The sequence below is a fragment of the Balaenoptera physalus genome (genome assembly GCF_965194825.1).
Source record: "Balaenoptera physalus genome assembly, chromosome: 10".
NCBI classification, from domain to species: domain Eukaryota; kingdom Metazoa; phylum Chordata; class Mammalia; order Artiodactyla; family Balaenopteridae; genus Balaenoptera; species Balaenoptera physalus.
The window spans coordinates 108857971-108871508 of NC_138889.1; the positions used below are offsets into that span (position 1 = coordinate 108857971).

The 13538-nt window shown below is 55.3% G+C and overlaps 1 protein-coding gene and 1 long non-coding RNA gene across 3 annotated transcripts in view; both read right to left on the reverse strand.

Annotated features, from left to right (window-relative positions):
- The window catches only part of LOC309636585, a 56010-nt gene that overhangs the window by 32109 nt on the left and 10363 nt on the right, over positions 1-13538 (reverse strand). The gene's annotated exons all lie outside the window — the stretch shown is intronic.
- Positions 1878-9113, reverse strand: CABP2 (calcium binding protein 2; the record flags this gene model as incomplete). Of its 2 annotated transcripts, XM_082409844.1 has the most annotated exons (7): positions 1878-4108; positions 4715-4862; positions 4975-5084; positions 5791-5925; positions 6730-6760; positions 7337-7510; positions 8065-8268. In XM_082409844.1, 7 exons carry the CDS (start codon positions 8119-8121, stop codon positions 4083-4085), a joined length of 681 nt encoding a protein of 226 aa, XP_082265970.1. In that variant the 3' UTR covers positions 1878-4082. The 2 variants fall into 2 exon arrangements, with proteins under 2 accessions (XP_082265970.1, XP_082265969.1); XM_082409843.1 differs by lacking the exons at positions 7337-7510; positions 8065-8268 and adding an exon at positions 8949-9113.

The window sequence follows — 13538 nt, forward strand, 5'->3', positions numbered from 1 at the left end:
CCCAGATCTTGGTTTTGAATACCATTCTCCAATAAAATGAAGCAGGGATCCTTGGAGAAATGGCAGATTCTAGGACTGGGGCAGGAAATATACAAGATGATTCTGGAGCATCTAGTAGTGCCAGAAAGTAAGAAAATGCTAAAATGAAACAAAACCCCCCACAATAATGACGGTATGTCAGAGGGACACAGGAGCCAACTGAAAGAGCTCCCAATGGCCAAAGGTAGAGCAATTTGAGCAAGAAAATAAAAAAAATAGTACTGGATTATAACTTGTATAAAATAAATATCTATGAGTCCATATTGATGTAAAAATGATTGTGCAAATAAATAAATGGAGAAGAGACAAACTTCCTGGACAGAAGAATTTCAAGTAATTTATGTAGAAACTCAGCCCTTAATGAGGTGAATTATAATGCTCCACCCCCCCCTTAAGCGCGGGCTGTGTATAGTGACTTCCTTCCAGAGTATAGTATGTAACAGGAGAAAGAAAAATAGTCATCTTACAGTACAGAAACCTGACAAACACGACCTTAAGCCAGGTGATCAAGGTCAACATCATCAGTGATGTCATGTTGATAGCATGCACCCTTCATATGTTGGGATGAGAACCCCATTCTAATCGTGAGAAAAACATCAGAAAAATCCCCATTTAGGGACATTCTATAAAATGCCTGACTGGTCCTCCTCAAAACTGTCAAGAGGGACATCCCCGGTGGCGCAGTGGTTAAGAATCCGCCTGCCAGTGTAGGGGACACAAGTTTGAGCCCTGGTCCAGGAAGATCCCACATGCCGCAGAGCAACTAAGCCCGTGCGCCACAACTACTGAGCCTACTCTCTAGAGCCTGCGAGCCACAACTACCGAGCCTGCGTGCCACAACTACTGAAGCCCGCGCACCTAGAGCCCATGCTCTGCAACAAGAGAAGCCACGGCAATGAGAAGCCTGCGCACCGCATCGAAGAGTAGCCCCCACTCGCCGCAAGTAGAAAAAGCCCGTGCGCAGTAACGAAGACCTAACGCAGCCATAAATAAATAAACAAATAATAAAAATTTTTTAAAAACTGTGAAGATAATTTAAAAAAACAAGGAAATTCTGTAAAACCATCATGACCAAGAGAAGCCTAAGGAGACGTGATGCCTAATGTAACATGGTGTCCTGGATGGCACTCTGGAACAGAACAAGGGAAAAAGTGATAAAATCTGCATAAAATGTGGACTTCAGTTAATGTGCCAGTATTAGTTCATCAGCAGTGACAAAGGTACCATTCTGACGTAAGATGTTAATAGAGTGTCGTGGTTAATTTTGTGTGTCAACCTGACTGAGTCATGGGGTGCCCAGACCTTCGGTCAAACATTATTCTGGGTGTGTCTGTGAGGGTGTATCTGGATGAGAGTAACAGCCATTGGATCTGTGAACTAAGTAAAGCAGACGGCTCTTCCCAATGTGGGTTGAAGATCTGAATGGAAAAAAAAAAAGGCTGAGTGAGAGGGAATTTTTCCTGTCTGACCTTTGAGCGGGGTCATCAGTCTTCTGCTCTCAGACTGGAACTTACAACCTTGACTTTTCTGGTTCTCGGGCCTTCGGGCTTGGGCTGGAACTGTATCACTAGGTCTCCTGTGTCACCAGCTTGCTGAACGCAGATCTGGGGACTGCTCTGTGCCCATAATTACCCAAGCCAATTCCTTACAATAAATATCTTCACACACACACCCACACACACACACACACGCACACACACACCCCTCCTATTGGTTCTGTTTCTCTGGAGAACCTTGACTAACACATAGGAGAAGCTCGGTGTGGGGTATTTAGGAGCTCCCTGTCCAATCTTCAAAATACTTCTGTAAACCTAGAACTACTCTAAAATAAGTGGATGTAATATCTTTATCTGGGTGATGGTTACCTGGGTGCATACACATGTAAAAATCCACTGAGCTGTACATTCGTACACGTTACTGAATATATATTATACTCCAACTATTTAAAGTGGACGTAAGGTTAAAATCTCAATTGACAGCTTCTCTTGGAAAACCAGAAGATCCCGTAGCTCTGGCCTGCTCCAGCTGGCAACAGTCAGTGGAGTTGGGTGGCAGGTGCCCCCTTTAGGCGGGGAAGGGGCTCTTGGCTTGCACAGTCGCTGCCTGCTTCCTGTTCCTCCCAGCCCTGGTGCCTGCTCCAGCTGTGTCTGTTTGGAACTTCTGAGCTAACAGCCTTTTTGGGGTGGGAGGGCACGTGTGAGATTTGGGGGAGCTGTGGGCACTTCTGATGCCAACAGACACACGGCGGCCAATTTAGGCCGTCCCCCCGGCCATCCCCCCAACCTTCCCCCCTCCCTTGCTCCAGGCACAGGGCCTGACAAGCTGGGGCCAGTGGGAGGGTGACCTTGAGCCGGCTCTGGTCTTTCCCTGGCACCTGTCCATCACTCTCCCCAGCCCCTGCAGAGGGGACAGACCTCTCAGGCAGCAATGCCATCTGTGCCAGCCAGTGGAGGGTGGTGGGAGGGAGTGCGGGCCATGGCTCCCAGACAAGCTGCGGGGCTGGGGCAACTCCTCCTCAGCCCCAAGCCTGCCAGACTGGCAGGAGAGATCACCCAACTGGGGATTAAGCATTAATTGTGATCTGCCAGGCGAGTGGTGCTGAGGCTGCGGCAGCCAGCCCTGGCACCTCGGGGTCCAAGCTCCAGGCTGCGCAGAGTGCTGATGGTTGCCCGCCTGCTCTGCCTCAAGGCCATCTTGTTGGCAGCAGCAATGGTGAGGACCAGGCATGGGCACGGAAAGCTCCTCCCCCTTCTTGACCTGGACGTCAAGCCCATCATCCCTCCCAGCAGGTGGGAACGGCATCTGGTCAGGCAGTGCTTGAGGAGGCTGAGGCCTGTCCTGGGTCTACTCTGACCTGGAGGTGCCCTTTCCTGTTGGCACTGTGATTTTAGAGTCCCCAGGCCTGGGTGAAGTCCCACCTCCGCTTCATCCTAACCTGTGTGACTGTATGCCAGCTCCTCATCCTCCAGGAGCCTTCTGGTGCCAGGCAAAGGGGCCAGATCAGCCTGGGGGCAATGAGGGATCGTGGCCAATTTCTGTATAGAGTGTGACAACACGCAAATGGCATTTCAGAAAGAAAAATCTGGCAGCACGCGCTGCATGGTCTGGAGGGGACAGATGGCAGTGGAGCTGCGTGACCTCTAGCAAGTCGCTGACACCCGGCCTCTGGGGTTCCTCAATATAGCACATGGAGTTACGAAGACCGTGGCAGGGTTGGAGTGAGGAGATGTGTCATTTGGTCTCCCCGGGAGGCAGACACTAAGCTGAAGTTAGGGATGCAAAAAAGAGGATGCACGGTGAAGCAGGATTGGGCAGATAGCTTCTGATTCGAGGCTGACCTGACCACACCTCGGCTAACCTGGAGGGGAGCTCGGAGCAGAGACCACCTCTGTGCTGGGGGCTGGTCAGTGGCTGGGGGCTCCCGGGAAGAGCGAGGCATCAGCCCTAAAGCTGACGCGTGCCCTGAAGAGGCCTGCCAGCTCACTCACTCCTCCCAGCCGGCCAGCAAGTTCTTTCTCGGAGGGAGCACCGAGCAGCACGCCTCTAAGAGGAAATGGGATGGAGCTTGGGGAAAGCTCTCAGGCACGTGCTCCTCTCACGTCATCCTGGGTCCGGCAGGAGCCCTTCACAGGATGAGGGGCTACCGCGCACCCAGCTCTGGGAGAAGCAGGTTGGGTTTACTCATCCGGGGACGTTTCCCAACACTTGCTCTGGGCTGGGTGCAGGATCCGGGGAGGGCCCCTACCCACCCAAAGTTCACAGTCGAGGGGACTTCACTTTTGGGGGCCAAATACCTGCAGGGTGAACAAGTGAGTGGTGAAAGCTGCTCAAAGATGCTTTATTGTCAGAGAAACAGAGACGGGCAAGGGGGCTTAGTGGACGAGTGGGGGTGGGGGTGAGGGCAGGCAAGGGCGTTGCACACAGGCGGGGGCAGGGAGGAGAGGATGAGGGTCCCAGCTGGAGGTGAGGGGCTCCAGGGACACACTGGCAGGCAGTGGCTCTGGTGCCAAGTCCTGTCTGCTGCCTCCAGCTTCTGTACAGGCTCAGCGAGACATCATTCGCACAAACTCTGCCAGGACAAAGCCAACGTTTTCTGGTCTGCTCTCTGGACTCCCCAGGAGTGAGGCTAATATACTGGCCTTGAGGTGGGAGGGAGTGTGGTCAAGGCAGGGCGTGCAAGGGAGTCCCCTGAATCTGGTAGGGAATAGGCCAGGAAGAGGGGCTTCGTCTTACAGGGAAAAAAACCAAATCTTGTAACTGAACCTATTTTCCTCTTTGCTTTGGCTGCTAGGAAGCTCAGGAACACTTTGGGGCCTACCTTGGAGAATTGCTACACACTGATTTTCCTTGGCTTCCTATTCTTATTTAATCCTGTTTTCCCTCTTTTGGGAATGAAGCATAGAGAAAGAGCTGGGTTCTGGGTAGGCTGCCTGCATTCAGATCTTGGCTCCATCCACTTCTTTTGCTAAGCACTCACGCTTCCCTAAGAACCGACTTTCTTCTCCTGCTTTTGGGGATAATAAGAGTTCCTTCCTCCTGGGTTCTAGTGATGATTACCTGGGAGAGGACATAGGCGTGCTTAGCACAGGGCCTGGCACACACAGATTAAGGCTCTTCCTCCGTTCAAACCCTCCCAGGGCGAGCGGTGCTGAGCTTGGTGAGCGGTAGACGGTACCTTCAAAGTCGACCAGACCGTCCCCGTTGAGGTCAATGTCACGGAGGATCTCGTCCACCTCCCGCTGGCTGAGCCGCTCCCCCAGCAGGGCCTTCAGAGCCGCCCGGAGTTCACCCAAGCTGATGCAGCCATCCCCGTTGGTGTCGAACTGTGGCGGCGTTGGTGGCGGCATCAGGTCACAGACCGAATCATTCATTCGCGCAGCCCCTCACTCACAGCAGACAAGCAGGCCCCGCCCCCTCCAGCCCCGGTGACCCCACCTCCCGGAAGGCGTCCCGCAGCTCCCGGACGCCAATCATGTCCGCGGTCTCCGCCAGCAGCTTGGGGCCCATCAGCTCCACAAAGTCGTCAAAGTCCACCTTCCCGCCACCTGGGGGCCACGCCCATCAGAGACCTGGGACCATTAGAGACCCCTGCCCAGCCCTGGCGTCCTCTGCCTTCTGTCCTCCCCTTCTGGCCTGTGTCCCTCTCCCCTGCCCCCCTAAATGGGCCTTTCCCTCCCTCTGGGTCTCACAGGCTGGGTCATCTGTGTCTCCTGAGGGCTTTCCTTAATTTTTCTGAAGAGTTCAGTTGGGTTCAAGTCCTGGCTCCAATGATCTGACTCTCTGACCTTAAGCAAGTCACTTAACCTTTCAGACACTCAGTGTGGAGAATTTCTACACACTGATTTTCCTTGGCTTTCTATTCTTATTTAATCCTGTTTTCCCTCTATTGGGAATGAAGCATAGAGAAAGAGCTGGGTTCTGGGTAGGCTGCCCGCATTCAGATCTTGGCTCCATCCACTTCCTTTGCTAAGCACCCACGCTTCCCTAAGAACTGACTTTCTTCTCCTTCTTATGGGGATAATAAGAGTTCTGCCCTCATCTAAAAAGTGGGCATGATGGTCCTTGACTCACCCACATCCTAGGGGATGGTGAGATTCTCTGGAGGCAGAGAGCTTGCCTTGAGAATGACCAAGGTCCCGAGCTCTGGGGGCCAACCTGTGTAGACACCTCTGTTCCCTGGGCTGCCCAGCTGCCCTGGCCATGGGCATGGCCTCTGGAGAACTGGGGGTGGGGCAGGTCTCAGGCACATACTGATTTGCTGTGAAATCTCGATGAGCTCCATCTCCGTGGGCATGTAGCCCAGTGTCCGCATGCAGGCTCCCAGCTCCCGGTAGCCGATATAGCCGTCCCGGTCTCGGTCAAACTCCTGGAAGGCGGCCTGCAGCTCTGCCAGGCAGGGCAGAGTCAGTCCTTCCCCAACGTGCCCCTGGACCCCATCCTGGATTGGACCTTCTCCCCTTGGTCCAATCATTTCCTCTTTCTAAACACCCATTTCTCTTTGCTGCCTCAGGGCCTTTGTACATGCTAATCCTTTAATTCATTCTGCAAATACTTAAGGAACATCTGCTATGTGCCAAGTTCTGCTCTAGGTACTGGGAATATGGCAATGAAGAAAGAAAAAGAAAGAAAGGAAGAAAGAAAAAGGAAGGAAGGAAGGAAAGAGGAAGGAAGGAAGGAAAGGAAGGAAGGAAGGAAGAGAGGGAGAAACAAATCCTTGACCTCATGGAGCTCACATTCTGGAACACTCTCCCCTCCTCTTTGGTCCTTAAGTCACCTACTCAAGGAGGTCTCCCCTCTCAGTTCAGTCCCCTCTGGCCCATTTGTTCACTTTCTTGAGAGCACTTAGCACCATTTGTACTTGTAGTTGACTTACTGATGTCTGTCTCCAGAGGACACAGGCCATATCTGTCCGGTTTGCCACATTTCCCAGTGCTCAGCACTGGGCCAGGCACACAGTGGGCGCCCAGGAAGTGTTCGCTGAATGAACAGGGGACTGCGACCCACCTGGCAAGTGGGACCAGGGAACTGACAGCTGGGGGTTCTCTCAACCCCTCCCAGCTCAGTCTTGTCCCCATATTCTCGCACGGATCCCCTGTGGCCTTCATGCTCCTAACTCCTCCTGGAGCCTGCTCAGGCCCCCACCCAATGCCCCGCACTCCGGAAATTCCAGTTCTTTCCCCAACCCTTTACCTTCAATCTCCTCTGGCCTCAGCTCCCGGTCCTGAGGGGACACAGAGGGGTTAAGAATTCCCTGGACCCCCCAGGCACCTGCATCCCTTCCTTCTTGTCCTTTGGGGCCCCCTACAGCATGCAGGCACAGGGCCAGCAGTGACACTGCTCCGACCCACTCCTCCCACCATTCCTGTTGATGGGCCTGGGCACCTGGCCCCTCTTCCCTGTCCCCCGTGCCCACCCTCCTCTAGGGCCGGAGCTCCATTAGCCAGAGATGGATCTGGGGTTGGGCAGAACCTTGGGCTTGGCCATGGGGGCCTCAGTGTCAGCATATGTCTCTCTTGTTCTCTCTGTCCCTCTCCTGGGAGCCCTGTCCCCTCCCTGCCCATCCTCTTGGTGGCTGTCTCTGCCATTTCTCTGGATTGCTCTTTGCCCCCTCTTCTTTCTTTCCTGGCATGTTTCCCTGGGTCTCCCCCGTGTTTGACCCCATGTCTGTCGCTCCACTCCTCTCTGCCCCTTACACCCCTGGATCTGCGTGCTTTGCTCTGAGATCCCCACTCAATCCTCTCCCTCCACTCAAGGAGAAGGTGGGCACGGGCGGCAGGCAGGTGGTGGCCGTACATACGAGCTGGGTGGCGGCGATGCTGGGCCGCAGGAAGACGCAGGCAGGCCCCACCAGGCTGCTGAGCACGGAGTAGCAGCCCTGGGCACCCGGCCCAGGGCTCCCCTGCTCCTCGGGGCTGGGGCCCAGGCCATGGCGGGACCCCCTTGGCGGGGAGCCAGGCCACTGCCAGCAGTCCTGCAGCAGAGCCAGCCATGAGCTGGGACACTGACCCCTCTCCCCCCTCCCTCACCAGCCTCTCCCGTCGTTAGAACCCAGCACAGAACAGTGGGCCCTCACCATCAACAACACTCTAGGCTGGAAGGGTCCACCCCCTCACTGTTCAGCTGGGCAAACCGAGGCCCAGAAAAGGCAAGAGACTTGGCCACGGTCACTCAGAAAGCCAATGGCAGAGTGAGACCCTGAGCTCATGTGCTGAGTCTCCCAGGCCAGGACTGACTAGCAGAGGGCAAGGGTAGCAGCAGGGATGGGGCAGTTGAGTGGGCAGCTGGGGGGCCTGACGAGCTTTGGCAGGGGAGGCCCAGTGGCCTGCAGGAGCCAAGACCAGGATGGGCCAGAGTCTGGGCGCTGCCAGGGAAAATCTCGGTCTAGGGTGGTGGGAACCCACCCCTCTATCCTCCAGCTACGCTGTAACCCCAGCTCAGCCTCACACAGGGCTCTGTCCCCCCGCCCAGAACCTTTCAGGGTCCAGCCAGCCTCCTGGCCTTGGCTTTCCCCCTTGACCCTCCTACCTTAGGCCCCCGGTGTCGGGGCCGCTTGGCACAGTTTCCCATGGGCCCTTGAACCATGCCAGGCCTGGAGTCCCGGGGGTAGCCCAGGGCTGGGCCTCAGCGGGTGCTGTGGGCTCCCACCAGCCCCCAGCTGCTCCCAGTGAGAGTCTGGGAGCTCTGCAGGGGATTTTCCTAGGGTTTTGTGGGGGAGATCGGGGGCGGGTGGGCAGGCGGGGAGCCCTGGGCACAGGGGCTTGGGTCCTAATCTGGGATTATCTCTGAGCATCTCTGCTGGTGAGCGGGGCCACTCGGGGCGTAAGGCCCCCCTGGAAGGCACAGTCTCCCCATGCTCACTCCCGAGGGTCTTCCAGACACCCCCTCTCCAGGACCATCTCCCCCCCACCACTACCCCTAATCTCTTCCAATCAGGAGAGATTTAATGTCTTCAGAAGTGGGGCCCGGACCTGCAAGGAGGAAACCAGGTGGCTTCTGTGCTAGAGAGGGCTGGGTCATCTCTCCCCAGAAGAGCAGACCCAGGAAGCCCCTGGCCCTCCCTGCCGGACCCTTGCTCTCACCTCAGACCACCCACCCAGCCAGCCTGCCCTCGGCACACCTGCCTGGACCTGCCCCCTGCCCCTTGTACTTGGGCAAGGAGCCGAGGGCAGCTGACTCTGGGCTCTGTGGGCTGGAAGCAGGCCTCAGTGAGGGCAGAGGTGGGGAGGAATGCCAGCCTCCCTCCTAGGCAGCTGAGTGACTGCTGACCCCTCCGTCACTGTGCACATCTGAGGTCCCCTCCCTGGGCTCAGCCCTGGGTTGGTCCAGCGGGCCCCGGTTGGGGTGTGGCGTCCCCACTGTCCCCTCACGGTCCCCCAGTTGAGGATTGCCCCATACCCCGGCCCCCTTACCTGCCCGTAGGCAGCCTGCACCCGGGTCTCCAGCTCCTGGAGGAGTGCCCGCCGTCTGGTGGCTGCTGGGCTGGCAGGAGCCCGGCTAGGCCCTGGAGTGCCCTCGGAGGGGCTGGGGTCCCCCGTGGGGAGGCTGCCATCTGCCGGGCCCTGGGGAGAGGCCATGGAGACAAGGGCTTGGCACCTCCTGCCGGCTGCGGGGCACCGCCCCACTCCGCTCTCCAGGGTCCTGTGGAAGGACAGCTTAGTGGGCAGCTGTGGTTGTGGTCCCCACAGGGTCCCTGCTACTCTTCTCCCTGTTCCTCGCTCCGCGGGCTGCTGGCCCCCAGGTCCTCCAAGGCTCCTGTCTTTCCTAGCTCCCCAGGCCCCTCACACAGCCCCTCCCTGAAATCCTAGCCTTCCCCTGAGCTGCCACCCTCACACTGGCCGCGGACTGCGCCCCGGGGCTCCTCCGCATCACACCGGCCTCTCTGGTTCACGGGCTCTGCATCTCCCCACATCCTCTTCCACCTCTGATTCTGTGTTGTTCTCTGCCCGCTCTGCCCCGTGGGTGTCTCTCTGTGTCCGTCTCACCTGCACTCCCCTCTCCACCCCCTGCCCTCTGCTGACAATCTGTCCAGCTGTGTCTCTGTGGGTCTCTCTGCCCACTCATGCCCATCTCTTTGTCACTTCCCTCCCTCTGTTGCGTGAGACTATTTCTCACATTAGTCTGTCTTTCTGTCTGTCCATCCTTGCCCTTCCTATTCTCCCCACCATTCCCCTTCCCAGGATGGCTCCTGGATCCTGGAAAGACCATTCCCCCCAAGCCCTGCCCCAGACCTCCCCGCTTCTCCCCACCCAGAGCCCCGGGGTACCTCTGCACCTCCCCACCTCCTGCCAGCACCTCCCACCTAGCTTGTGCCAACCTCTTAGGCCAGGCAGCCCGCAGTGGCCTCCTGTGCCCCTTGTTGTGCCCCTGGCCCACTCACCGCGCAGCTGCCTGCTCCTCACCTCCCCGAATGCGGTCAGTCGTCCTGCCCCGGCCCTGCTCCAGGCCCCTCATGATTTATTCACCTGCCCCCGCATCAACCTTTGTCCAAGGGAACCAGATCCCACCAGGCACCCGCCACCTGAGCTGGTGGCTCTGGCCTCTTTCGGACACTCACGGCCATCCATTCACGTATTTCTTTTGCAAACATCCGAGGTCTGCCGGGATCCAGCCCCAGGCCGGCTGCTGGGGCCACATGACAGACCCCGTCTGCCCTGAAGGCCCTGCTCTGAGGCACATCTAATTCAGAAAAGGGCCAAGAGACAGCCTCCAAGTGCTTGGGGGCACAGACCCAGGCATCAGGAAGGCTTCATGGGGGAGAAGGGGGGATGGGGCAGCATTCTAGGCGTTGCCCACCAATGTTTAACTTGGCCCTGGGCAAGTGCCAGCATCCCCAGCAGGGATCAGCTGTGAACGCGGAGTGTTCCGGGCGCCGGCATCCAGCAGGGTCTGTGGGTGGAGGCCCTCAGGAGGGAGGCAGGGGTGGTAGTCCCAGGAAAGGGTGATGGTGGCAAGAGGCTGGAGGAAACTTCAGAGACTCAGTCTTCAGCAAATGTTGGTGAAGCCCCTGCTGTGTGCCTTGCTGGGTGCTGGGAACCAGTCCCTGCCTCAGACCGGCCGTGGAGGAGCAAGGGCAGGGAAGGGCCCAACAGGCAGTCGAGAGGAGGAGCGTGGGGACCCTGCGGTGACCGGGGGCTGAGGAAGTGACCTGTGAGCCAAGGTCAGATGGATGCAGGGAGTGACCACACGAAGACGGGGTGGCCATGCAGGCAGAGGGAACGTCCTCCACAAAGCCCTGGGCAGGTCTGAGGGTCTAAGGAAAGGCCAGGGTTGAGAGGCGAGTGGACGCCGGCCGGTGGTCTAGGGTGGGAAGGGCTCATTGTGACCATTCACATTGATCATTTGGAGGCTCCGCTTCAGCAGCCTTCAGCCCCTCTGCGCCCCGGGTCACATCTCCTCCCGGAGGCCAGGAGTGCACTGCATCCCCGGAAACACTGCAAACATCCCTCAGAGACAGGAATGCTCCTGTTTTCTGCAAGGTCATAGGGCCTGCAGGCCTGGATTCCCCCATGCATTTGCTGTGTGACCCTAGGCAAGGTATTTCACCTCTCTGAGCCTTAGTTTCCTTATCTGGAAAGTGGAGGTGGACCTAGTATCTGTCTCATGGTGCCTTTGTGAAAATTAAATGATAAAAGGCCTAGCAGGTTCCCAGCACATAAGAAGCGTTCAAAACATGGTGGATGTCACATGTGATGAAAGATTCCACGTCTAAATAACCATCTAAGAAGGTGGGAAGTGTTGAGAAATGTGTGTCCCAAAGTATAAGCCAAAGGAGTGGGGACTATAATTGGTCAGGGTATAGTGGGTAGAAGTATTTTCAATGAAGGAGCAAAGCCTTCGTGTCCAGCTCCAGTGTCCAGGATGACCAGGGGGATCAGTGGTGGACAAACGAATGGATGGATGGTTGGGTGGATGGATGGTTGGGTGGATGGATGGTTGGGTGGATGGATGGTTGGGTGGATAGGTGGGTGGTTGGATGGGTGGGAGGATGACTTGATGGACTGGTGTTTGAATGGTTGGTGCTTGGAAGGATGGACGATTGAGTAGCTGGATGGATAGATGGACAGATGGACGGATGGATGGATGGATAGATGGATGGATGGACAGGTGGGTTGCTGACTGGAGGGAAGGATGGGTAGGTGATTTGACGGGCTAGTGGTTAAACGGTTGCATAGACAGATGGACGGTTGGCTGGATGGATAGGCGGGTGAATGAAAAGATGGATGGATAGGCAAGTAGAGGATGATTGGGTAGGTAAATGAGTAGTAGGTGAGTAAATGAAAAGGTGGATGTCTTTTGTTCGTTTTATTTTCCTTCTGCTTATTTATTTATTTATTTATTATTTATTTATTTATTTTTGGCTGTGTTGGGTCTTCGTTTCTTTGCGAGGGCTTTCTCTAATTGTGGCAAGTGGGGGCCACTCTTCATCGCGGTGCGTGGGCCTCTCACTATCGCAGCCTCTCTTGTTGCGGAGCACAGGCTCTAGAGTGCAGGCTCAGTAGTTGTGGCTCACTGGCCTAGTTGCTCCACGGCATGTGGGATCTTCCCAGACCAGGGCTCGAACCCGTGTCCCCTGCATTGGCAGGCAGATTCTCAACCACTGTGCCACCAGGGAAGCCCCGTTTTTTAAAAAAAATTTTTATTTATTTATGGCTGTGTTGGGTCTTCATTGCTGCGCACGGGCTTTCTCTAGTTGCGGTGAGCGGGGGCTAGTCTTCATTGCAGTGTGTGGGCTTCTCCTTGCGGTGGCTTCTCTTGCTGCAGAGCATGGGCTCTAGGCGTGTGGGCTTCAGTAGTTGTGGCTTGCGGGCTCTAGAGCGCAGGCTCAGTAGTTGTGGCGCACGGGCTTTGTTGCTCTGCGGCATGTGGGGTTTTCCTGGACCAGGGCTCGAACCCGTGTCCCCTGCACTGGCAAGCAGATTCTTAACCATTGCTCCACCAGGGAAGTCCCGAGAGGTGGATGTTTTGATGGACTGCTGGTCTAATGTTTGGTTGTTGGATGACTGAATGATCGGGTCGATGGGTGTATGGATGGACAGATAGATAGGTGGAGGTGGATAGATGGCTGGGTGGATGGACTGCTGGTGTAGGTCTTTATAGTCTTCATTCAAAGAGTCCATTAGGGTGGAGACCATATCTTATCTATTTCAGTGTCTCCCGTGATGTCCAGCCCACTCATTGCTGAGACACACTAATTGATGTGTGAATAAAGACTTTTTCTTTATTCACCTATCCACCCAGGAAGTGGGGACTTCCCTGGCAGTCCAGTGGTTAAAACTCTGCACTTCCAATGCAGGGAGCTTGGGTTCGATCCCTGGTCGGGGAACTAAGATCCCACATGCTGCACAGCACAGCCAAAAAAATAAATAAATAAAAATAAAAACAAAACCCAATAAGAATTTCTAAAAAAAAAAGTGTCTATTTATCTCCTCCTACTCTGAGCTGAGCTGTGATTCCTCTGACGGCAAATGACATCTCCTTCTCTACCCCATTCCCTACAAGCCAAACCCAGGCTTGGCACCTGGTAAGCACCATACACAGATCCATATTGAGACACCACTTCACACCCACTAGGACAGCTAAAGTGAAAAAAGACAGACAATAACAATTGTTGGTGAGGATGTGGAGAAGTTGGAACCTTCATATGCTGCTGTTGGATTTATAAAATGGTGCAGCCACTTTGGAAAAGAGTTTGGCAGTTCCTCAAAATGAGTTACCATATGACTCAGCAACTTCAGTCCTCGGTATATACCCAAGGGAAGTGAAAACATCAGTTCACACGAAAATTTGTACACAAATGTATATAGCAGTGTTGCTCATAGTCAAAAAATGAAACAATCCAAATGTTCATCAATGTATAAATGGGTAAGCAAAATGTGTATATCCAACCAATGGAATATTATTTGGCCATAAAAATGAATGATGTACTGACACGTGCTACAACACAGATGAAGCTTGCAGACACTCTACTGAGTGAAAGCAGCCAGACACGAAAGGCCTCA